At 36.8% G+C, this 26,838-nt stretch overlaps 1 protein-coding gene across 11 annotated transcripts in view; it reads left to right on the top strand.

Annotated features, from left to right (window-relative positions):
- The window catches only part of LOC111866616 (CAP-Gly domain-containing linker protein 2), a 133,898-nt gene that overhangs the window by 91,974 nt on the left and 15,086 nt on the right, over positions 1-26,838 (top strand). For 4 of the 11 annotated variants that reach the window (XM_023855737.2, XM_023855738.2, XM_023855739.2 and 1 more), the window contains 12 exons: positions 5,633-5,710; positions 7,375-7,452; positions 8,161-8,313; positions 9,103-9,372; positions 10,617-10,815; positions 11,085-11,319; positions 14,373-14,426; positions 20,331-20,471; positions 21,871-22,035; positions 22,180-22,200; positions 23,947-25,159; positions 25,968-26,119. In XM_023855737.2, the coding sequence (XP_023711505.1) occupies positions 5,633-5,710; positions 7,375-7,452; positions 8,161-8,313; positions 9,103-9,372; positions 10,617-10,815; positions 11,085-11,319; positions 14,373-14,426; positions 20,331-20,471; positions 21,871-22,035; positions 22,180-22,200; positions 23,947-25,159; positions 25,968-26,119 (2,759 nt within the window). The remainder of the gene's footprint in view (positions 1-5,632; positions 5,711-7,374; positions 7,453-8,160; positions 8,314-9,102; positions 9,373-10,616; positions 10,816-11,084; positions 11,320-14,372; positions 14,427-20,330; positions 20,472-21,870; positions 22,036-22,179; positions 22,201-23,946; positions 25,160-25,967; positions 26,120-26,838) is intronic. The other 7 variants (XM_023855746.2, XM_023855745.2, XM_023855747.2 and 4 more) reach the window with 5 other exon arrangements.

The following is a 26,838-nucleotide window of genomic DNA, read 5'->3' as shown; positions in this document are numbered from 1 at the left end:
ACACCATTAGTAAAACAAAGTTTCCGCGAGATTCGACGCAACTCCTACCACTCCAGCCTTGGTCACTGGTGGCGGTCGGTACAATGGCTGACACGGCTACACCTGATGGCTTAAGACTGGAGTTACGTCGATCCTCACGGAAACTTTGAGAGCTTTCCTTACTAATGGAATAAGTTTCACTTACGTAAGTATATCAGTTGTTTTCGTAATAAATGTTTGAAACTGTTGTGGCATATTTGCTCAAAGCAAGAACTGTGGAGCCAGAGAAACAGCCATTGCTATGTAACGGCTGTATAACACACAGCAGGAGTAACTGTTGGAAGCGGTGTTTTTGTGTATAACGCACGCAGTCACAGGAGCAAGACACAACACAGAGCACAATTCACATGAATGTAGGAAGAGTGCTCCCACAGAGGAGGATTGGCGTGATTCGCGTATTGAGATACGACGTAAGGATAACGAATCCTGAAAAGTTTTAATATTTAAAATTTATTATTATACATGACGAATATATATTTTAGTCACTTTAGTATGAAGACACCAGGGCATGCAATGCAGTAGTTAGACGTACATATAGACGCACCTGAAGATGGCACATTAGTGCTGAAACATGTAGTGTAAAAGAGAAGAGTAAGGTGAAAAAGTGTGTGCACTGTAAGACGGTTAGCATAAATCATGGACTTAGGGCCCCCATAGACACACAGTTTGGCCTCCAGTTCGGCCTGCACAGTTGAAGACTGAAAGGCAAAACTGACGTGTGTGGTGCGGCCGGCCGGCCGGCCAATCGTTTGGACTGTTGGCCCGTGGGAAACCCGTCAGTCCGTCAGTGCTGCCTGCAGGACGTAGCACGTGACGTGTGTGACTCAGCATTATAAGCTGGAAGACCGTGATTGTGGCATGAAGCTTGCCGGTTTATCTGCGCGTGTATGGGGTAGGAAAGGGAGGAGGTAAACTGTCACAGTTTTGCCTGTAAGGTCGATCGGAAGGCCAAACTGTGTATGGGGGGCCTTAAACCAAGTGTGATATAAAGAGGAAGAATTGCACATGTACCTGATCACTTTAGTTGCAATTCAAGGGTTATCACGGGTCGGTAACCAGAAGATTGCCATATCTTCTCACCCGTCCTTGAACTGTCGGCAACTAGTCGATCTCTCGGAAAGGCTGCCAGAAACAGCGCCAAATTGTCAGCAACCTGCATTGTTCAGTGTCGCTAGTCATAATCAGCAACACATTTGCACACGTTGCCGTAAAAATTTGCTCGTCTAAACACACCTCAAGGGGAATAGCGAATTTGGTGATTAGAGTGGTGAGGGGAATATTTGGACCTCGAACGGAGGAAGTACTGGCATTACGTAATGAGAAGTTTGCACTCTTCCGTCAGATTCTGCATTTTAGGACGATCAGATCGAGATGGGCGGGACGCGCTCGGGAGAGATGAGTCACAGATACAAAATGTTACTCGGAAAACCTGAAGACAGGAGAGATGTAAGGGTGACTGGGTAGATGATACAAGACAGTAAGATACGAGGATGCAGACTCTGTTAATCTGGCTAATAATAGGATTTGTGGTGTTATAAACACTGTGATGGATTTCTAGTTCTATAAAAGTCGATGTACTATTTCTCCATTAACTAAGGGACTCTTACCCCCTTAAGGAGTCGGATATATGGAATTAGTTAATTACAGCCCTTTCCTTAGTTTCAAGATGTATTAAGCGCAGTAAAGGACTGGTCATTGAAGCTAGTTAATGTAATAAAATTGTCCCACTGATGACGGTCTCCGTGCCACGATTTACACACCCGCATTCGGAAAACAAAGAAGGGAATTTTAACAATACATTATTTCATTCTTTTCATGCACTGTAACGGTGTGGTACTAAGCCACGGAATCTAACTTGCGTGCTGATTTCAAATCATTTACCTAAATGACTTATTTTACAATGGTGTCAATAACGGTTGGCCGCGCCATAGCTCAAACGGTTAGTCACTGGCTTTCCACCGCGGCGTCCCGGGTTCCATCCCGGGGTCTGGTCAAGTGGGATTTGTGGTGGACAAAGTGGCGGTCGGGCGGGGGTTTCTCCGAGTACTTCGGTTTCCCCTGCCAATCATCATTCCACCAAATTCTCCATCATCATAATCACCCGGGGCAGGCTACAACAGGCCACTCAGTGGCCGCCGTGCCGAATGGACCCAGTTGGACTCCACCCTCCATTAATGGAATTAAAAAAAATAAATTTAAAATGGTGTCAGTATATAGACTATATATAAAGCCGAATGATAGAACGATTGTGATAGTGAATGATGGATTGGGAAGGATTTAGAAGGAAGCGGTCGTGGCTGATCGATACGCCGTCTCGGTATCAGCTTGAACGGACAGGGAAAACCCACATAGAACATCAGCCAGGATAGCTGGTCTCGCGACCAAGTTTCGAACCGAGCACCACTGGAATACAGGTACAGAGCGTTATCGCTGCACCGTTTTGCTTACCGAAGTGCGACAGTTGCTGCAAGAGCGGCAAGCAGGACAAGCTTACAGCATCACACAAGTGAAACACGTGGTAATAAAGAAAACGAAACGTTTTAAGCGTCTCCTGAAACAATTGTTGCCAGCTGCACATACGCTCATACTCGTATGTGAAAGCGGAGGTTAAGCATAATACCATGTAAAATCCCGAAACTCTCTATCCAAGATCCACCAAAGTAGTAACGTAGTCAGATAGAAAAACGGCCTTATGAATCTACTGATAATGCATTTGTTGAAACGGATGTGGTGCGGCATTGTGTATCGCAAAATACAGGATTATTCATAAGTTCGTGAAACATTTTGAAAATTTACAATAAATAAACTACGCAACGGATACCAAATTTTATTACACTGAAATGGATAAACTCACCAGTTTTTTTTTACATAGTTCACAGATGCTCAATATGTCCAGCTTTGCTGATACGGCAGACATCTATGCAACAATCCATTTCGTCGCACACCCCTGTCAAGATATCACGATTGACCAGAGCGACAGCAGCAGTGATACGGTTGCGAAGATCCTTGAGATTAGCAGGCAATGGAGGCTTAAAGAAACTTGGAGCGATTCATTCTCTATCGGCGTAAGAATTACCATGATCCGATGCATAGTTTATTTGTTGTGAATTTTTAAAATGTTTCACGGAATAACCCTGTATTATGGCGTAAGTTGGAATTAGTCACCGCCCTTTCAGTTTATCACAGCTTGTGCCGAATATCAATCGCGCTTGACCTACGGTGAAGCGGCTTGAGGTCACGTATTTTTTAGGCCAAGGATATACCGCATTGTACTCTTGTTGCTTATTGTAGTGAAGACACAGGCCAGGATTTACGTTGGTCAGGATGACCTTGCCATATTAATTTTCACGTAGTTTGTTGTAGGACCTATATGTATGTCATGATCAGATTGATGTCATAGAATAAAAAAAAAATGGGATTTACGTTTAGTTGAACGTAGGCAACGTAGGCAACGTAGGCAACGGGCTGGACGACCGAGGAATTGTGGTTTGATTCCTGTTAGGAGCAAAAGATCTTTTCTCTTCTCCATAGCATTTGGACATGCAGTGGGAATTACCCAGCCTCCCATGTAATGGGTAGAGGGGCCATTAAAGCGAAAGTGCCATGAAGCTGACCACTCACCTTCGTCTAATGCCAAGGTTAAGAGTGGTAGAACTATTCCTTCGCTCCTTGTGACACTTTCATGGTGTAGTGCTTAATTAATTAATTGTGAGAATAACTACCTTCTGCTTGATTGAAGATTGGTTGGAAGCTTATCCCATTAAAACTGCTGGTTTTATATTGTGTATTCAACAAGAGTTGTTCATAGAAAATATGAAATATGTGAATTCTTGTTTATGTGCATACAGTTATGTATGAATGTATGTATTTAAATATACATTAAAAAAATAACTGTTCTGAAAAAGAGTTTCAGACGTTACAAATATGATATCTAGTGAAACATGTCTTGAAAAATGATGAATCATTGGGAAATGTTGTGGAATTGTCTTTTGGAATATAAATTCTTATGGAGGTGGTAGTAAGCATGCACTTTTCCACTCTCCTTTTCAGTCAGTTGTGGATCTGGCACAATGAAAGTAAAAGAATGGACCTTCAAGGTATAACATACCATATCTTAAAATTAGATCAGGAAAATATGCTGCTGAAAATTAATTCAGTGATTCCAATATGAAATAGGCACCAGGACAGTTAAGGTGGCCCAGTGACAGGCTATGGGATTCATGGCTGGGGTTTGATGCCTGACAGGGCCAAGAGATTTTTCTCTGTGCCACAGCTTCCAGACTTGCTTGGGGGCCTTGCCAGCCTCCTGTCCAGTGGGTGCTGAGGCATCTTTCCTCTGGGGCTAAAGAGGGCTTGTAGCTGACCACTCATCTCTATCTAGTGTTGAAGTCGAGAATGGTGGACAATATACCTCTACTCCCTCATATTTCCTTCATGGCATGGTGCTTAATCAGTTAAGCACAGAGACAACTTTACATTTCTTAACCACATCCTTCTACATGTGGGAAAGTGTTACATACGCGATGACATTGCATGATCTTACTTTCTTATCTATTGGTGCATGGTAAAATAGTGTCATGATCTCTTACAATATATTACATTTTTATAAATTCAGGAAATACAATATTGATTATAGTTCTGACCCCTTTTTGCCAAAGTAAAACTCTAAATCCAATCTTACACACTTACATGGTTTAAGATAAATCATATGATAGCCAAATATAAGCGGTATTTTGTTTTCTTTGTTAATGTACTCACTCATTCTTGGAGCTGAGCCCTTTTTGAGAAACCGCCAATTGTGCAGCTACTCAAAAACTTCCCAGCATTTTATGAAACCTGAAGGTTCATTACCATGTTCACAAGAGACCTCCATTGGTCCCTCTACTGAGCCAGATCAATCCAATCTGTACCATCCCACCCTATATCTCTAAGATCCATTTTAATATTGTTCACCCACCAATGTCTCTGTCTTCCCAGTGGTCTCGTCCATTCTGGCTTTCCTACCGAAATCCAATATGCATTCCTCTTTGCCCCCATACATGCTACATGCCCTGCTTATTTCATCCTCCTCGACTTGATCATTCTAATTATACTTGAAGAAGAGTACAAGTTATGAAGTTCCTCATTATCCAGTTTCATTGCTAATTCACAATTACTTTAATATTCAATGTACCTACTATCTTTAAGCTACCACACTTTCTTTTTTTGAAATGGGTCTTTTGTATGCCTGTCTCATCTAGTGTAAACTGAATAAAACATTTATTTCCCTGGGGAAGTAGATAAAGTTACATTGTCCTTTAGTAGGCCTGTGTGATGAAATCACATGTTCATATACCTGATTATCCCCCCCCACCACCACCAAAAAAAATTTATGAGTGCATGAATGTCTTTAAAAAGTGACAGGTAGCTGTATCTTCATGACTTTCAAACAAGCTCTGATCTCTTATTTGAAAGAATGTCTTCACAGTTTTGGGTTGTTATTCTGTATGCAATCTGTAGGATATCGTATTTTGATCATGTTGCTGCCTGTTATATGTTGCATGTGCACTGGCTTTTTGTGTAGCATGTTCTGTTATATGTTGCCTGCTGACAGGTGGTTCCATCTTCAGTGAACAAGGGGACAGTAGGCGTGCCAGTGAAGATATTTTAGCCAGAAGGAAGAGATCTTCTGGTGGGTATTTCATTCTGTAAGATTTCCTAATAGCTATAATACCTTGACATTGCCTATATGTAGGAGAATTTGGTGCCTATTAGAAGGGATTTAAAATCCATGGAAATTTCCAGCAAAAGTTTATACTGTAGCTGATTTATAGTCATTCTTAATGAAATTAATATAAATATGTATTATTTCCTTTTTATGAATTCAGTATTAAAAGCAAATTAAAGCAAAGATATCAGCAGTAAATAAATGTATATCATACTGGATACATGATGACCATTAATTAGAGTGAAATATGATACACACTTTCATTTATTCCATGAAGGAAATATTGTTGAAATCAGCCATAACTCATATTATTACAGCCATGTTTTAATTTGAATTTCTGGAATGTGTTGCTATTATGTCTCGTTGATATTTATTCAGTTTCAGAGGAAAATCTTCTAATGTTGTACTTGAAATATGAGTCACATCCCAGAACACATTGGTCTTCATAGTCACTGCCATTCCAAAATTGGAAATCAAATTGACGTGTGTAGGTTAACAAAGATTTTATGCATACATACAATTGGAAAGACTGGTGTTTTAAATTTTAAACTACGGGCAGTGTAGCAGCTACGTAAGAATATACAGCTGATGATGGCCATTTAGGGCCGAAACATGTAGTGTAAAGGAAGGAAAGAAGAAAGAACTACAATTAAATTGTTGCACTTAAGACGGAGTTTGTCTCATATATTGTATGAGTGTAATAGGATGCTTAAATATAATATTGGAATCCATACTAAGCAAGATTTCATAGATATGTTTATTTCAGAGGAGGAACAAGTTATCCCTTCATAATTTCCTATCTGTTTGCTCCATTTCTGTATACACTGTCTCTGTTTTGATTTCTCTCTTTATATATTTATGCATGCTTCTCTTAGTGCCTGGGTTTGGTATTGTCAGTAGTTAGTTTATGTTTATCTGCATCAGTTTTTACTGACAGGAAGAAGGTGATCCTTTTTTATGTGTTTGTATATGAATCAGTAAATATGTATTTTCTCTGACTTAATAGTGAAATTATGCGACACAGAGAGTTGAAGCTTGTTACTGTTGGAAGAAAATTTTAGTAAAATTAAATTATATTATTGTTTTGCACATGTCCCATTAGGGGGAACACAGTAGTGTAATTGGTTGAGACACTATGCTACAAGTTGGAAGGTTACGGGTTCGATTCCAGATGGGCCCATTGGATTTTTCGATTGACCTAATCCTTCCAGCCGCCTTATGGCTTCGGGGTTGACTCAGCCTCTAACAGAAATGAGTACCAGGAATCTTCCTTGGGGTAAAGTGCAGGTAAAGGGCAGCCAGAACATAACGCTGACAGCTCAATGCCATCTGTGAGCCGATTATCTGGAAAATGTGGGACCCTGATGTCTCACAACTCTGTGGTCCTCCACAGCTTGTTACAGGGATGGCATTATTGTTTTTTTTTTCACCTTTTCATATCCCATTTGTGCATACTTTGTAACATATATAAACTTTTCTTGTAGTATGCACATATATTTCAAAGTTCCTGTCAAGAAAGAAGGTGACAGTTTGTACTTTTGCATGTGAATGTATTGCTTTGTGCTGTCTTTTCTTCATGCCTGTCTGTATTGCACTGCCCTGAATGCTGTGTTGCATGTGCTGTGTAGATGCAGGTTCGGCCAATCTTGATGCACTGTGGGAGAGTGATCGCAGACTCAGCGAAGCTGGGGTGAGACGTACCTCAGGTAGGTTTACTATTGGTGATCTTTAATGGTGTATTGTGAGGTAATGGAAATCTTCAGTTGATAGTTTACAGTGTTTTATTATACAGCTGTTTCAGTTAGCAAATAGTGTGAGTCATTTATTAAAACATTACAAAAAATGAAATGTTCATTTTCTCCATTTCACATTTATTGTTTATAATCCTTCATTATACAGTGCAACCATAATTAGAAATTCACATCTTTTATAACTAGTGCAACTTTAATTAAGACAGTTCTCTAATAAGTATCATGTTTTTGGACATTATCCATCATCTTGTCTATATTTAAAAATATTTATATATGAATTAATATTATAAATATAACAATATAATGAATATAAAATAAAATTAGTTNAATTCGGAGAGGAAAAGGTCACAGAAATACAAATATTTATGTCGCAACATCAGGGACTGTAAAATCTTAAACAATACCATTGTTCTGCCAAAGGGATGAACAAACATGCCTTAGTTTAAGTTAAATAATATATTTGAAATGCACTGCATCACATTTTAATTGAATAGCATCACCAGTACTCGTGATAGAAGACATTTATGTAGCTGTTTGAATACCAATTTGTAGTCTGGGTTAGAAAAATAATGGTATGAAATGTAAGAGGTTTAAGAATCATGCATGGTTATACACCAAAAGTTCAAGCAGTGCAAGCTTTAACATGAGCGTGATTACTTCCAGATGCCAGTGTTGTGCTGACGGAGGACACGGACAGTTTTATCATCGGTGATCGAGTATGGGTGGGTGGTACAAAGTCTGGACAGATTGCCTACATTGGTGAGACACAGTTTGCACCAGGAGAATGGGCTGGTGTAGTTCTGGATGAACCAGCAGGTCAGTTACACTTTCCCCCCTCCCCCCCCCCCAAAAAAAACATGATTTGTACCCTGTGTTTTATTTTTTCACATTAACAGAAATCTCTCCACAGTGACACATCTCACATTCTTGTAGTTTTGATGGCTATTTCAACACAGAACACTTCATCCAGTTGACTTCAAGCAGAACACACTGTTCAAAGTTGATTTCCCATATTTTAAAAATTTGAGCTATCTCAACTTTACTAATGATCAACAGTTGCCATTTTAATGGTGTACAGGGGAGCTAGATAGCTATGGTAATTTTTGTGACCCCTGTATGAAGAAGTAATTTTGAATCTTGATTGAAATATTTTGTAGTCTACCTTTGTTCCTGTAGGCAGACTGCAGGGTAGTGTGTTAAAATGAATAGACCACAGTCATGTTTTTCTACCTCCCTTCCAGCTTGTGTTTATATCATACTGCCTCCTCTAATGCTATATTTCCACAGTACTCTACTAAAAAACACAGTTCACTCTATTGATTTGTTATTAATTTATTTAGAATGCCAGCACCCTTGTTAATAAGATTGTTTTATTGTATAATTTATCTCACATCATTCATTTCCTCTTTTGGTCAAAATGAACCTTTTATAGTTTCTTAAGTGAAAGCTTGCTGTTATGTTTCCTTAGCACATTATTCACCATTCTCACAATAACGAACCAGAAGAATTGTTTAGTATTAAACAACAGAGGTAGTTCACATTAGACTTATGATTATTGAAGTATAGTGATTTATTATGATATTATGTAATAATGTTAATGAACAGGAAAGAATGATGGCGCAGTGGCTGGTGTACGCTACTTCCAATGTGAGCCACGGCGTGGGGTATTTTCTCGTCTCACACGTCTCACTAGAACTCCCCTCCAGCAGAGTGATTCGGATTCTGGGACAGGTGGTGACAGACATGCCCATTCACGGCCAACTAATGGGACATCTTCAGGAATAACGTCACCAGTCCGTCGGCTCACACCTATTGCCTCCCCTTCTGGCAGCATGAAAGATCTTCATCTAAAGAAATCAACATCTCCATCACTGAGTAAGATAATTATTTTGTGGATAACAGCATGTGTTAAAGGAACTGCTTTGTGGAGAAATATTCTCGAAATGTTGATGGGGGTGATGTTGGAGATTCTGTGTTTCTTTATTACAATGTCAATGCAATTGAGGCAGTATGATGCATTGTATTAAAGTATTAGTAAATGTTTTCCCTGGTTGTAACTTACTCTAAAGTGTGAAATCTGATTATAAATGTACACTCTCATATCAAATAAGATTAAGCATGTGTGAACATGAAAACCTGTCACTTATATTTCATAGTGTTAATAGGTGTCTGCTAACATGGATGCCAAACATGTAGGAAACAGATATTACCAGGATGGTATTGTAGGACAGTGGTTCCCAAATCATAACATCACATCCACACAGAAAACAAAACAAAAGTTATGTATCATGTTTATATAGATTAAATCCTTTGTTGTTAAAATTTTGCATACCAGAGTTAGGCAGTATTGGATTTTTTACCCTCCTAGATACTGAATGAGTTAGTATATTTACCCCAGTAATTTATTGCAACACACAATTTTCATCTCTTAAGTATGAATGATAGGCAATTTTTTCCTTACATTTTGCTTAATTTTACCAACTTTAGATGTGAGCATGTCATGTGGCTAGGGCTCTATTCTTTTCCATCTGTAACACGTAATTTGAAACACTGATTTTCACTTTTAATTTTAACAAATTGGGACCAGTGTTAAAGGGATTGTGCACAAACATTAAATATGTCCACTGAAATATTACTGATGCATGTCTTTATGTCTTGAAAGCTTTCCTGTATCTATATTTTTGCTTAAATTAAACAGCGCAGGTCTCACAAATTTACAGTATAACAATATTAATCCCACACAGTATGAGATTATAAAAAAATTGTTGTTTTTCATTTTGTTTCTCAGAACCCTTGATGTCATAGGATAACTTGGATTAAAAGTCACGTACAAAATTTTTATCCTGAGTAAACTCAGTCGTCATATTCTGTTCGTGAGAGCACTTGTTAACCTGATTGTACTTGTCCACATGCTCTGTTATGTCTGTACTTGTTAAAACTGAAATAAAAATATATTTTGTAATGTGCTTTGGAAAACTGAAGAAAAAGAGGAAACTTTAATACAAGTAAAATACTGTACTCATTAGGAAACGCATGTCATGATGTTAAATGTCCATGAATAGATATTTATTGGAAGGGATACTTAAGCAGAATCTGAAAACAGTGTTATTGTCACACAGATTCATCAGTCACAAACTTGAATTCAACAAGTCATTCAGATCTGAAGCTTGGAGAACGTGTAATAGTGATGAGCAGTCAGGGCTCTAAAGCTGGTACCCTGCGGTACATTGGGTCCACCGAGTTTGCTTCAGGGGAATGGTGTGGAGTGGAACTTGATGATCCTTTGGGGAAGAATGATGGGTCTGTGGAAGGAAAAAGGTGAGAAAGAGCCAAATATGGAACGTTGAATAACTTTTCCTTCATTTGTTTACATTTTAATAGAGAAACAAGTTGCACAGGAAATTAAGAATATGTAATCATCACAGACATCTCTATCTATGTAGCCTTTTTTGGCTGTTATTCTTTAAAAGTTTTCATCTCCATGGCTCATCTTCAAGTTATATATCTCATTTGATTAATTTTGGCTGTACACAAGTGACAAAGATTAAGTCATTGTAATGGGAATTAATGTAGAATTTTTGTGGCAGGTACTTTGAATGTCAGCCCAAATTTGGGTTGTTTGCACCAGCACACAAAGTAAGTCGATCTCCTTCTAGCCGCCGTCCATCTGCTTCATGTGTGATCCATCATGGAACAGCAAGTCCAGGCATAAAGAGAGTTGGTTCACGAGAGTCGATGGTGTCAGCATCAAGTGCAGCTTCTTCTGTGCGTGGTGCCAGGGTAAGACTTGGTGTCACTTCATTGGGCAAGACTGTCCAACAGGTAGGCTAGTTTCCTTACAGAATAGGAAACCAGCCAAAAGGAGCACCAGAGAAAGATAAACTGATGGAATGCAGATATTTGATCCTTGCAATTTATCATTTAGTGTTTCTAAAATCTAAAACGGTTTATTTTAACAGTTACTACCATGTTACAAGGTAATGTCTATCTAGATTACTGAATGATTTCAACGTTAATATGAGGCTAGTTATCCATAATAATAATAAAGTAACATCTTATTTGATGGCTTATGGATGTAAGAAATAATTCAGCAGTTATCTTTGATTTTTATTCCACTGGAAGCATATCACAGAGATAACCTGATAATAGTTTCGTTAGAATTAATTGTAATTTGTCTCATTGTGTTGCACTTATGTAGCATTTAAAATTAACTAAGAGGACAGGAAATTTCTTGATAATATGAAATTCTTTGATAAATATGAACTGTCTTTGAAACCTGAGATGAGTTTCCAATAAGAGGTGTACACATATTTGTTAAGGTTCAGTTCCTTGTTCGTCAAAAAGAAATTCTAGTAAGAGTGTATATCTTCCTGTTTATATGGTGAGACTTACAGGAACTATACATTATATACATATAAATATGTCTTTGTGTTACAATAGCAATACAAATCGCACTGTGCTACTGCTCTGGCATGTCTGATATTAAGAAGAGGCTATTGTCCGTATGGCAAAATTGTTACAACATGTAGGATATAGTACAAATTAAGTGCACAGCCCATATTCAGCCATTTTGAATTAAGCTGGTATAATATTATGAGCCTGAGATGGTGGATTTAGTCTTACATGAAGAAATAGTAGAATGTAACTTATCTGTATGATTTAAGCGGCCTCCGTAGTCTAGGGGTAACATTCCCACCTCGTGACTCAAGGTACGTGGGTTCAAACCCGGCGGAGGTCGTGGAATTTTTAAGGGCGGAAAAATTCAGGGAACAGGTCCTCCGGGAGGGACTTTAAGCCGTGGGTCCCGTGTCATAGCTTTACGGCACGTAAAAGAACCTCATGTCCCAAGGGGACCACTGAGCCAAATTCAGGACATTTCCCGCCCAACAGTAGTCTCTAACGCCTCTGGTAGATGGGGGAAGCATCGAGATACCGCTGAGCCAGTAGAGGCCGAACTTGCTGGCTGAGTCGGGACTGATGGCACGCACCAGTACCGGTAGGGAATAGAGACTGGTAGAATATCATAGGGGGATGCACAATGGACCAACAGTTTGTCTAAGTGCATGGAGAAACCCACCCTCTCCAATACAATACAATACAATACAATATCTGTATGATTTTCTGTAGAGACATTAACTCTTCCATACAAGACAAAATCTGTAACTTCAGTGGTTTATCTTGCAATGCAGCTTATGTTTTTCATGGAGCACTTATTTTTAACATGTTAACAGGTTCAGGACAAATGTCATACTTTACCTCAATGCATTTGTTTTTGTGTTTGATTCACAGAACTGACAGTAACCATTTCTATTAGCTTACAATTCTTAGCACTGTGATAAAACTGTTCACATCCATTATGGTGCTGAAGACTGAGGGTGTTACATTAGCAAGGAGATTAATGCTAATACAAAAAAATTGTCACCACTCTCACCATCACTGACTGGATTAGAATAGTGGTAAGAGTCTAGACTTTTATTCGAGGGGGTGGGGTACTCCATTTGAATCTTGGCTGAGTCACACACTATCCTGACTGAGGTTTTTCGTTTTCCTCAGTCCCTCTATGCAAATTCCAGGATTAGTGCCTTAAGTATGCTCCTACCGCTTCCTTAAAATCCTTTCTGATTCATCACTCATCTGTCATCCTGCCATTCAGAGCTATGTTGTTTTGACTTTTGACTGACTCTTATAGTAACAGAGAAAATAATAATGACAATAACAACAACAACAACAACAACAACAACAATCGAAGCAAAATTGATGGGTTCTGCAATTGCAAGTGAATGCCCATAAAACATTATTACCCTATTCTGAATGCTAAAGTGCCATAGTACAGTGTAATATTTGTATATAACATGTTAAATGCTGTAGTTAAATATATTATTGGTGATGGTTTCTTACCTAATGTATTTTGATATGACTTGAATGGCATTTAACAGCCTCATTTTAAGGAATTCTGTCAGTTAAATATTACAAGGATTGTTTTGTAATACATAATTCAAGTTACTTTGTGATATGGTGGTAAGCTTTAACAAACTTTATGCTAATATAACACTACTCTTAGTGCTTTATGGTTACTATTATAAAAAATATATGTACTGTGTTTGAGGTTCTCACAGCAGTGACTATAGAGGTCCATTTTCTTGGATGCAAAACCATTTAGTCCAGTAGAAGTTCATTGTTGTTTCAGAGGAACTTAATGCCTCTTAATACAGGGTTGAAGAGTAAGCCAACCAGTAGACAGCAAGAAGAGCTGAGAAGTAAAAGTGTTTCCTGGCTACTTGCTTGGCTTCTTTTGACCATGGAGATGGAGGCAGTATGTTTCTCTGAACAGTCAACTTCTGCTGGTCTACATGGTGTTGCATCCTAGAAGATAATACGTTTAAAAACTGTATATAATTTGTTTGCCTTAATAATTGATGTACTATATATATGCATGGGTCATGAATTAAGATTCTATGAAATTAACCATCTCATAACTGAATAAGTGAACCAAATGCCAAATATGCAGCCCAAAGGTTTTGTTTTGTTATATTAGTTATGCTTGTTATCAAAGCATGGTATGATTTGTTATTATTAATACTTTTATATTCCTTGAATGTTTTATTTTTTCTGTTGCACCTTTTGAATGGTTTGTAACTAAAATAATTTAATCATAGTTATTATAAATTCTATTTTGGAAGTAGCATGAAATTGCTCTACTTAAATATAAATATTTGATTTCTTTGCTGTGGACAGAGTATTTTTCTGCCAACTGGAATGAATGGTTGTATTGTTTGATTATTACCTGCATGTATCTGTTTTGTTAACTTACTTTTCTCATTTTGTCTCCTGACTGATAATACTAATATTGTGCAATCCTACTCCTCTGTTTGTAGAAAGCTGGCGTTCGAACGCCATGTACTTCTGTTTCTACAAAGTCTTCGCTCCAGGTAAGGACATAAATTCATTTGCCATCTTTCGTGTTCCATTTATATATAAATATATTACTTTCATTGAAAGAGTTTTCATTTGAGAAAGAAGTATGCTTTAAATGTAACATGGATGTATTTATGTAAGGTACTTTTATTTATGATTTTCCACATATTGCCGTTAGCAGTTTATTTTGTGAAGGGGCCTTCATGGCCTGGTACAGGGATAGCTTTACTTTTTACTTATATGATTTTTATCTTGAGCTAATACAACTATTGTGGCCAAATTTTATTTTATATGTGTATTGTATGTTAAATGTGTTAAAGTTGTGTAAAACACAATTTATTATAAAATGTTTATTAAAATTGTAACAATAAATATTCCTGTTACATTCCCTTGAATTCCTTTCCTTTAAATAACCACAAGGTAAGGAGTACCATTTTATCTATTTAAATAATCAAGTCCTCCATTTACAGAGTGCTAAAATGGTTGTGTCCAAACTGTTCTCATTTTCCCAAAAGACATTTTGATTTTAAATTTGCTAGTGTATTCTGAAGTGAATACTTTTTTTTTATTCAATTACAGCTAGTCATTTGGCACAACACATTATATGTGCTTAGGAGTTTGAAGTTTTGTTTTTAAGGGGCCCATAATCCAGGTCTGAAATAAAAATTATTTAAGAACATATGGTTAGAGCGGCAATGTTCTTGGTTTTGAATGATGATTAATTAATGCCTATAGATATTTTATAATTCAAAGAGTGAAGTAGAATTATAATACAGATAATTTTGTAGTTTAACATTAGACAGTCAATTGCCTTCTCAGTCTCAAAATTCTTAGCATTACAAGTTGTATTGAGTTTGGTGTCCCTGTCTGTAGTTGTATTGTTTTAAAGTGACCAAATGAACAGTAACTATGAGCTTTGTGGATCTTAATGCAGTGATTATGAAGATTATTATCTTCTGAGTTGTGACACCATGTGTTTTGAAGGAACTTGCTGTCATCATCTTCAGGGTAGAAAAGTAAGCCATGCAAGGAAATATTTTCAGTGATATATGGAGAATAAAGGAAGGAGGATGGACTGAGAGTGAACCAGTTGGTGTGGTGCAACTGAATGGGGTCATTGAAAGTGGCTGAAGATAGAAGAAAAGAATCGTGAAGTAATTAGTTACTTTTCACGATTCTTTTCTTCTAATTCTTCTAATTAGTTACACTGCTCCCATTGGTTTGTTCTTAGCATGGCTTACTCTTCTATCCTAAAGATGCTGCAAGGAGGATTGTTCACAGATTTAATGTCTGTCTATCAAACTGCATGGCATCACTTCACAGAAGATGGTAATATCTGAACAATAACAAAAGTGCACAAAGAAGGGTAAGTATGAAATAACATTGTACTGTACTTACACAGCACGAAATGGCCATTCTGTCACTAAGATACAAAAATGAAAGTTCAGTGTCCTAATTGTCAGATTGGTGCATACCATCTGCAGTTTGCAACTCATTTGATAGAAAATTTTCCAGCATTTTATTGCCTTCCCTCCCATCTTCAATGTACCACCATTTTATTAATATAAATGTATATCAGTTGAATTTGGACAAGAAATCTATAGAGACTAATATGTTTGGAAAGGACAGTATGATCACAGTCTGTATGAGAGAAAATGCAGATGTCAGATAAGCTGTATGGTTTTTCATACCAGTGATTATTATGATTCTGTTCTATTACTGAATGTAATCAAAATTATGCTACAAATTATGTAATGATTGTTGCTTGGTTCATTCTCCACCAGCTTAAATTTTTATTTACACATTACTTATGAATAACTGGCATGGTGCAGTGCCTTCTGTCTGAATTCAAAGTGAAAATTCATCTCTTAACTACCAGTATGTAGATTTATAGGGTTACAGTGTATTTACATTCAGATTAAATGAAACTGTTGTGAGGGCAATTTGTAATTGCTTAAGGGATTTGTATGTACCAAACTTGTAGTTCACAGTAGCATGACTAGCATGGGTTGCCTTCAAAAAGAGTCACAGCTGGTGTGCATCAGAAACTTTGTCATGCTGTGTAACTGATAATGTTATTTCTCTTATATTTATGATAATGTAATTACTTTTATCTACACTGTGCTCTGTCTGTAATTGGCCTTGCGGCTGTTGACTCAGCACATAAATAAAGAATTGGATAGAATAAAAGAAAAATATGTGATGACTTGTATTACAAATAATGAAGGTAGAACAAAGCAAGGAGATTCCACATTTTCGTGTAGTTCAAAAATCTTTGGTGGTTGTTAATTGTGAGAGGCAGTAACATGTCTGATTCCCAATAATTAGCCAGATTTAAATTAAATATAAACATAACATTACATTGAATAAAACACCATAGCTATATTCACAATATTAGGTGATTCCCCTCATTGTAGTAGCGTTCACTGTGGTAAATACTCTGTAATACCAACAGTTTTTCAGATTTCTGCCTAGTCTTGTGGTGTATCCTAGGATGTTTAATTAATTTTTGTATTTTCCAATCAAATTTTTATGTTTTTGTGATTCAAAATTTTTGGCCATGGATGTTTTGTCCAGTTTTTTTTTTCTTCATTCAAATATTCATCCAGTGTTTCAGGTTATCTTTTTTTGCTTCCCCACTTTTTTGTGTGTGGTGCTCTTCTCTGATCAGTTGTATGTTTGGTGATATCTATTTTTTAAATTCAATTCTATCCCCGAGTCCCACCAGTTGTAACGGCAGCTGAATCCCCCACATCAAGATTACAGTGCTGTGATCACTGAATTAACAATGTGGCCTCTCAGTTTACAACAAACATTAAGTATTTTTACTGTGTTTAGGAGAACTATGTTTTATTAGAACTGAATTAATAATACACATTGACAAAGAGTTTAATAACATTTAAATATGTGGGAAGAATTGTTCGTGGACAAAACTTCCTGGAAACAAGAATTAGTGTGTGGTTTGCTACAACTGTTAGAAGACACATAAGCCCTGATGTTCTTGTATAACAATTCAGGGTAGTATCTGCATTATTTCAGAGTTTCCTCTAAAAAATTGAATGAAGAAGAAAACAGTTATGCATCTTTCCAGCAGACAGTACATTAGCACATGTCATAGATAGATCAGTGCGGGCTCTACAGACAAAGTCACTGACTGAAAATAATGAATTGAGGATTATGGCTGTTATGGTTCAGGAAAGCTATGACTCATGATGCCTGGTCTGGCAAGGACAAGGTTTATATCTTGAATCAGTGGATGAAGACAAACTGTGGGCCCATGCATATCTCTATCCATCCTAGTTTAAATAATTAGAGGTATATTTTAGCTTTGATTCACATTTTCTATGAAGAGTTAAATATGTATGTACACAAAAATTGCTCTCCCTTGCCCCCCTTTCACACCACAGCCTATGCAAGCTTATTTTCTTTCAAAAATAAAACGGTTGAAAAATTATAGAAACATTAATTTGTTATTGTAGCTTGGGGAATCACAATGCTTGCAAGGTTTTGAAATAGTTTGAATTACACCACATTTGGAATTAGCTTATTAATGGATTAATACATTATGTTACTAAATCAACCATTGGCTACATAAACCTATAATAGGTTAGCTCCTTTGTGTAAGGAAATACACTGAACTCTGACTTATATGCAAAATATATGATCAGATATGTGATTGCAGTACATTTTTTGGGGGAGGGGGTAAGACACTGAAGTAGACTTGTGTGTTTTCCATAAACCATTAGTGATTTGATTGTGTTAGCAGGTGAATGGAGTTCTAAATATGATAAAGTAAAAAGCTCTATTTAAGATTTGTTTGGTAGCAGTGAGCTATAACACCAGAATTAGGAGGATCTTAAACGGAGGTAATTTAACGTTGAGATAGTTTACTTTGGAGCATTGAAAATGAACAGTAAATGGGGGAAAATGTAAACAGAAGAAATATTACCTGGGCGTTCTGCTGTATGTGATAATATAAAATAAAATATGTTTTAAATACTTCTTATAGATTCTGTGTTTGGTGCAATTTGGCTGTGCCTCCATTCAATATAAAAATTGAACATAAATACATCCATAAGGTTATATTTACACTAGTAAGTTATTGATATGATTTGAATTTCAGCGAAACTAAAAGGGTAAACGTAAAAAGGTAAAGTTATTCCTGTAACTGGCTGTGAAGGACCATAGGGTTGTGAGATGTTGAGGCTCCCACATTTTTCTAGACAATCAGCACACAGATGGCGGTGAGGTTGTCAGCCTTACGTGCAGGCCACCCTTTACCCCCCCCAAGAAGATTCATGGTAGTCATTTCTGTTAAAAGCTAAGTCGACCCCAGGGCCATAGTGCTGCTGGAAGGGTTAGGTGAATTGACAAATCCAGTGACCTCTTCGAGATTGAACCCGCAACCTTTCAACTTGTAGCATAGTGCCTCAACCAACTGTGCTACTGCACACCCCCAGAAGTAAAAGGGAGCAATGTAGAAAACAAGTGTCATCCTCCAAGAAAAACAAATTTCTTTTTCAAAAACATGAACCATTTATTCAGCATTATGAATGCATCCGTGTACTAACACTAATGTGACCACCAAGAACTGAAAGTATGCTACCATGGTCTTTGATAGGTGAATGTACTAATACAGCATAAACCAGGATATCTGAAGTCAGCATATTAAATGGCCACTTGCTTGGTGATGAGAGTTCAATTCCTGGCAGGGGTAATTAATTTATTTTCAGATTGCAACTGGGACTTACCTTTCAGTTCATGTAGTGGACACCAGGGAAGCTTTACTGAAAGATAAAACAGTTGGAAAATGAAAATTACTACTCATATCCATCTAATGTGAGGTTTGAGATGTCAGAGTTTTCCTTTCATGCCCCATATGGCTGGAAGGCATGGTACTTAAAGGAAACTTTGCATTCTTACTGGTGCAGATACAGGAATGCTTGAATAGTTGTGAACAGGATGTAGTATAATATCTCAGGCTGTTTGTATTATGCAACATTTGTAGGGCCTTTCATTTTTTTCATAATTGGTATCACATATGTTTCATTTATTTTTACATTTTGTGTGTCTGTTAGAAGTAAGAATTACATCCTTCAAATATTCAATAACAAATTTGTTGAAAATGTCAGCAAGCCAGACTGAGAATGTACACACAAAATGTTAAATTGTTCAAAGAATAAAAATAAGTAAAGTTGTCCTGATTAAGCACTACACCATGAAGACATATGGGGGAGTGAATGTATAGATCCACATTTTCTTGATCTTGGCACTGCTAAAGGTGAGTGATCAGCTCCACGCCCCGGCCGCTTTACCCTCGGGAAAAGAGCCCGTGGTACCTGTTGGATAGGTGGCTGAGTGGGCCCCAGAGCTGGTCTTGATGACGTGAAGAAGAGAAAATTATTGACCGTACCAGGACTCAAACTCTGACCCCTCGGTCATCCAGCCAATAAGCCAGTCTATACCAACTATGCTATCCCAGCTTCAAATAAATTGTAATATTTTAATTAAGTACTCTATTATATTTGTCAGAGTTCTGTGTATATGAATCAGGAAATTGAAATCACCCTGGTAGTGTGGTTATTATGTCGATTGGCTATGAGCTGGATGACCGTGGGGTTGGAGTTCAAGTCCCAGGCGGGTCAAGAATTTTCTCTTCTCCACATTGTCCAGACCGGCTCTGGGGTCCATCCAACCTCCTATCCAGTGGCTACTTGGGAGCTCTTTCCCTGGAGCTAAAGCGGCCGGTCCATGAAGCTGAACACTCATTTCCAGCTACTGCCGAAGTCAAGAAAATATGGATCTATACATCCACTCCTCCATACGCCTTCATGGTGTAGTGCTTAATTAGTCAAGCACAGGGACAGCTTTACCTTTACCTTATTGTATTATATTTAAAATCTGTTACCGCTGTTCAGGATGTACTGCGCGAGAAAGAGTTGCACATCGAACAGCTATTGAAGGAACGAGACCTAGAAAGAGCAGAAGTTACAAGAGCAGCCAGCCAAGCAGATGATGCTGAACAAAAGCTTGCTGCTTATAAGCAGGAATTTGAGCAGGTATATTAAAATTATTCATATATCCATTTACTGCTGTCAGGAATGTTCCTGAATCACATTTTGGATGCAGACATTTCAAATTCATACCATATATTAGTTATTATGAATGAAATATTGTCTTTTTGTTTGTTTCTTTAGTGCTTCCAGGAATATATTGAAGCAGTTTCCTTAAAACAGGCCACATTTGATTTATTCTATGACCTAATTTATCGTTGACACTTGTAGCAGGTTGTTTAACATTACATAAACTGAGCAGCTTAAATGTTTAGAAATGACTAAATAATCATCCATCCAGAGGCATTGCATTTCACTTCAGGCCATTGTTTCAGTTCATACAATAAATCAGTTGTGGAGTAAGTCACTGAAGTAATCACTAAACCTAATAAGCAGGAAGATTGAATAAACAGTCAATCATTGCATGGTTGTATCCTTTCATTGGCAATACCATCTGCCATCCAAGGATGTGTTTTGTAACAATTTTATTCTTTTGAATGTTTTTGCGGACTGTATGTTGTTAGAACCCTGAAACCCATTTTCATCTTGTGATGTTGATTGTATACAGTGAAAGACTAATACATGACCTTTGAATGCACTTGATTCCCAAAGAGCTTCTCAGGAAGGTAATAACGGCACGTAATAAGGTCTGTTATTAAGCGTTTTATTACTGCCAGCCATTATGTAAGTTACTTTAAGAATATTATATCACCTACAGAGGTCAGAATCAAATGAGATTTGGAAGGATGATGGAATGATGAAGTTGGAGAGAACTGTAAGGAGTTGGTCATGATCTTTTGAGGTAATTCCCTGACATTTTGCTGGAGAAAGTGAGAAATAACATGAAGAATTCATAGTCAGGGTAACAAATTTATATCAGGAGATACATGGATGAGTGGTGGGTTATTTAACTACCCTCTATCAAATGAAGCAGTTCTTTTGCATCAAATGATGAGAAAGGATAATGGCTGTAACTGCACATGAAAGTATGGGGTTGTGGCCAATTTAAAGGTATTGCCCCAGCATTCACATGAAGGAACTGAGAAAAATTACAAAAAACCCTGCAGGAGATTTGGTGCACAAACCAGTACTTGAACTGGCACATCCCTCCCATTAAATGCAATTCAGAAATATTACTGCCTGTGTCATCTGACATGGTCCAAAAAGTGAGTCAGATGAACTACTTTTCATTGTGTTTGTTGTATAAGACTTGAAGCTTTCACTGCAGAGATATTTACTAAAATCATCTTGGGTGATAAAAACTGATGTATTGCAGATTTGATGTGCCACCATCATCAGGGTCAGTGTCGATGACAGTTCATTTCTCGGTTTGCTAGCATTATTACCTTGCTTTACATTAATACTAATTTTGATTTGATCAGTATTTTGAACTTTGTTTAATTAGTATCGAGAAGAATCAGAAGCTAAGTTGTTGGATATCCAAGACGTCTTGTCAAGACTACAAAAGGAAAAGGGGGAGTTGACAAGCCAGCTGGAAGATGAGAGAAGAAAAGTTGAGGATTTGCAATTTAGGTTTGAAGAGGAAGCAATTACTAAATGCGATATGGAGGTAAACATTTACATCATCATAATTTTTTATAGAAATTTGTAAGTTTTATTGAAATGTTTGGTACATAGATTTGAAAATACCTAAAAATTGTAAGTTAATGAAGCAAATCAGAATTAAAATAGTGGTTTGTACTTTTGTTTTCAGAGTAAGAGAATTGAGCAGGATGTGAGTAGAAAATGACTTTGTGTTGAATTATGTGTGTCTGTAACTGTCTTTACAGCATAGTTTGTCTCTTATTCTGTTAGCTGGACTGCTTACACTTTACAGCTACTGTGTGAATTTGTCTTTATATGCACTTCTAGTGCTTACAGCTAAGGTGAAAAGTGCAAAAAAAACCTATTGCAACATATGCATGTGATTATCCCAAATAAATGTTGGTAGGTAGTAGGCTTCATTTCAACAGCAGTGAAGACACTGCTATACCCTGTGTAAGTGTTGCTAGTGTCCTTTGTAATGCTACAATGGCTGATTAGTGAACTACTGTGACAGCCTATATACCATTGTGCTGTTGTGTGGAATAAGCTGAAGTGGATTTGGTCAGCTGTCAGTTTGTTTCATTGTATCACTCTTACAACCCTGGCATGTAGTTCCTATACACTTTTTATGCCATTTTTGAGCATACCATATAGTTGTTTTTAAGCTGTAGTTTCTATTATGGCTGTTAGAAAATTAAATTTGTATAATTTGAATATGTTGCTATTTATTAGATAAAAATGTGCTGCTTTATATAATATTCAGATTTAAACTGATGTACACAATTTGCCTAAAGAAGTGCTGTTTACATTGTATATTCGGTATTTTTAAATTTCAGTTTCAACCAACTTAGTAATGCTATTGTTAGTTGTAGACAGTTCAGAACTATAAAATGAAATCAACACTAATATATTTTATTGTCAGTTTAAAATTTGTACACATTTTGATATGTAGGATTTGATGCATATGTATATTATAGAAATTTCCAATTTCTTAATCCTAGGGCTTCAGTAATTAAATAGTAATGCTACTATTCATAAGAGAAAGTTATTGGATTCCTAAATTTAATCCAAGACTTTAGAAATACATAGCTTTTGTTTATATATTTGCTGCTACAAAGTTCAAATTTTATTATAGATAATACATATGGTAACATACATTCATTATACCCATACCCTTTAATTTCTGTCAGCACTTATTATTACTACATTCCTCATTTATAAAAATTGTTGACATACGTTAGAATTAAATGTTCAGGAGGAAAAACAAACAATTGTACAAATACATTACATGCTGTAAATCCTAAACATTTGTACAAAGAGTTTCTTGGAATGCTGTGATAACCTAAAATCCAAAACAGATTAGAGCTGTTTTATATATTAATTCTTGTGTTAAGAAAATAACTTGCCTTATTGTATAACAGATATTCCAGGAATTAATTAAATAATTTTCCTGGGGAGTAAAGCGCGGCCGGCGTGTAAGGCTGACAACCTTACCACCATCTTTGAGCCGATTGTCTACATAATGTGGGACCCTCAACGTCTAACAACCCTATGGGCCTTCACGGCCTGTTGCTTTTTAATACTGAGATACTCTGTCTTCATTTCTTCCCCTCTCATGTCAGAAAGGTGTTTAAAGGAAACTGGAACAATTCCACTATTAACTTTCATAATTACATAGTATTCCTTTTTTGTTTTTGAATTTTGATGTGTATTAGTGAAGAAAGGTACATCTTACCAGAATAACTATCAAAATGTATATTAAATTGAAAGAATTTATATTCTTCATATTCCCTAAGCACGAAAATACAATTCTGTTTTTTCGGTTTAAAAATTTTTCAAGATGTGTGTAAGTATTGATTCACTGTTTGGATCATTATTGAAGGAATGCTAATTTCACATGTGACATCTGTGGGACTGATGTATGTATTACTTTTAGGCTGCTAATGCTGTTTGTGAAGATCGGATTAGAGAGCTAGAAAAGAGTTTGTCTGAGGAGAGACAGAAGTCTGAGTTACTGGAACAAGAATCTAATAAACTGTTTGAAGCTGAGGAAGCAATAGCACACTACAAAGATGAACTGGACATGAAACAGAAGGAATTGGATGATGTTCGAAAAGCACTGAAGCTGCGAGATGAGGAAGTGGAAACAGGAAATCAGAAAGCAAGTGAAGAAGTAAACAAATTGAAGAGAGAGTTAGCAGAAGCTCAAAATTCATTTAAAATTAAGTGTCAGGAAGCAGATAAACTGAATAAAGAATATAATGATGAACTTGAAAGGTTAAGGAGGGAACATGAAAAGTCTAATAATGCAATGAGAACAAAATTAGAAGAATCAACAGGGCAGCATTCTTCTGAACTTCAGAACTTACAAAAAGAACTGAATGAAACTCAAAATCAGTTGAAGCTTAAGTGTGAAGAAGTTGCTAAAATAACAGAAGAACAGAGAAATGAAACTGATACATTTAAAAAGCAGCTTGAGGAAGCTACAAATTTGGTCCAAGCGAAATCTGAAATTTTACAAAAGGAAATAGTGACGCTGAGAGAAAGTGAGGCAGCTTTAAAAGAGGAGGTTAAACAGATTCAAGTAGCTTTGAAAGTAAAGTCTGAAGAACTGGACAGAAGTACTGAACATGCCAAAGAGCAAGGAAAAGTGATAGAAAAATTAAAAGTAGAAAATCAACAGACAGAGAATTTGTTGAAAGAAAGAATGGAGAATTTTGACAAAAAGACTACTGCTATGAATGAACTGGAAGCAGTATTGAAGAAACAACTAGAAACCAGTGAAAATACATTAAAGATGAGAGTGAATGAACTATCAAAGATTACTGAAGAACATTTAAATGACTCCAAGGCCAAAAATGCAACAATACAGAAGCTTGAGGAACAAATTAAGGAAAGGGATTCTGAAATAAGTAAATTGAAGCAAGAGCTAGCAACACTCAAGGAAGAGATTATGAAAGAATATGCTGCAGCAAAAGAGCAGCATAACAAGGAGATTGAAGAAAAGATATGTTTACTGAAAAGTGCAGAGGAATGCTTGAAAGAGAAAGAATCAGAAGTTAAGCAGCTGAAAAGAGATATTGAGGTCCAGAAGGAACGGCTTAACGTGAAAGCTGCAGATATTGTGGTTCAACAGGAGAAAACACAAAGTAAGTATGCTTGTAAGAACACATGTACCCAGTAAGAAATATACTAGAGTTACAAAGTCTGATTGTTGCTGTAAATGTATTCATACTGTCACATAGTATGTGTGACTATAGATGGACTGGTGAATGGATTTATTGACAACTTATAAACCACGACTAAGAAGTACGGTTAATTACAGCTCTTTCACTGTTTTCTACACTTTGCAAATCATTAGCACACGCTAAGTCTTCTCATCCTTCACCAGTCTTACATTGGCAACAGATTTTATAACAGTCACTGTAACTACAGCATACCCAAATTCTTCTTTTCACACCCACACTCTTGCAACTAACTCTTTTATTCACAGCTGGACTTTCAATTCTCAACTGAACAATCACCATCTCTTCTCAGCCTCCCTTGCAGAGCTGAACTGAACTGCCATCCCCAACTGACTGGTTGCCCCAGTTGTCTTCTTTATAACTCCTCAGCATGGGCCACATCAAAAATATTGTTCTGCTGTTGTTGCATGCAAGTTCATTTCTGCAGGAATGTGCTTATGGAGCCGTTGCTCAGAAACAGCTGTTTGTTTATTCACTTGTTGCATAGCAACGCAGCAGCTTTTCAGAGATATAAGGTGCTTTACCATGTACCATAATTAGCACATTCTATTCTAATGACTATGCTGTGATACTTTATTAAAATAGATTATGGTTGGAGAGCTAAATATGGTTTCAGTGAATATTAATCCATATAGAATACAATAATTTAGTTTCATTTAATTTTATATTGCTTTCAATAAGCCCTGAGTGAACTTCCTTTGTTATTTTACAGACCTGACCCAGAAAATAAAAGATTCTGAGAATGTGGTTGCAGCTCTGACAGCTGAGGTACAGAAGTTTCAGCTGGAGACAGGCGATCTTCAAAGGAAATTGCAGGCTTCAGATGAAAAGTGCAGTCAGTTGACACAGCAGAAACAAAAACTGGTAGAGCACTTCACACAGAAATTATTACTTTAGTCTTGATGTTTCATGTTGTCATACATACTTGTGTTTAGCTAGCCTCTTCTAATTCTGCAAACTTTAAATTTACTGACTGGATTTAGCACTCCTTGGGTGGGAGGTAGTACATTAGAAAGTCTTCTGCATAGTCAGGGAAAAACAGCAGAGAAAATTGCAGACATACAACCATACCATGAGTGGGATTCCAACCAGTTTTTCCACTGTTTGGCCAATTCAGGACTTGGTGCACAGTAGACCATGTGGCCAGTATGATCAGCTGCCATACATACTCTGATTTAAAAATGCTTTTCTTTAAATGAAACTCATCAACTGTTGCCAGTTTGTGTTTGAAGTCCTAAGGAATTTAAACATTCCTAATTGGTGGCATATTTATTTATCTTGTCAGTATTTCAGTACACTGCTGTGAAATAATCAGCCTTTATGAGTTTTGGTACCAGTGAATCACATTCTCATAAAATTGATTCTGTTTATCTTAAGAAATACGAGGGGGTACCCAAAAGAAACCAAACTTTTTTTTTTAAACTTATTTATTCAAATTTGAAGCACAAACCTTCAATCCCCTTCAAAGTACTCTCCACTTACACTAATACACTTGTCTAGTCTTTTATTCCATTTTTCAAAACATTGTCTAAATTCATCTTTTGAGATGCTTGACAGCGCCTCTGTCGTGTTTTCCTTCACCT

This window comes from Cryptotermes secundus, unplaced genomic scaffold (assembly GCF_002891405.2).
Source record: "Cryptotermes secundus unplaced genomic scaffold, Csec_1.0 scaffold885, whole genome shotgun sequence".
Taxonomy (NCBI): Eukaryota; Metazoa; Arthropoda; class Insecta; order Blattodea; family Kalotermitidae; genus Cryptotermes; species Cryptotermes secundus.
The sequence above is the reverse complement of the archived record's forward strand: the minus strand, read 5'-3'. Positions and strand labels throughout refer to the sequence as shown.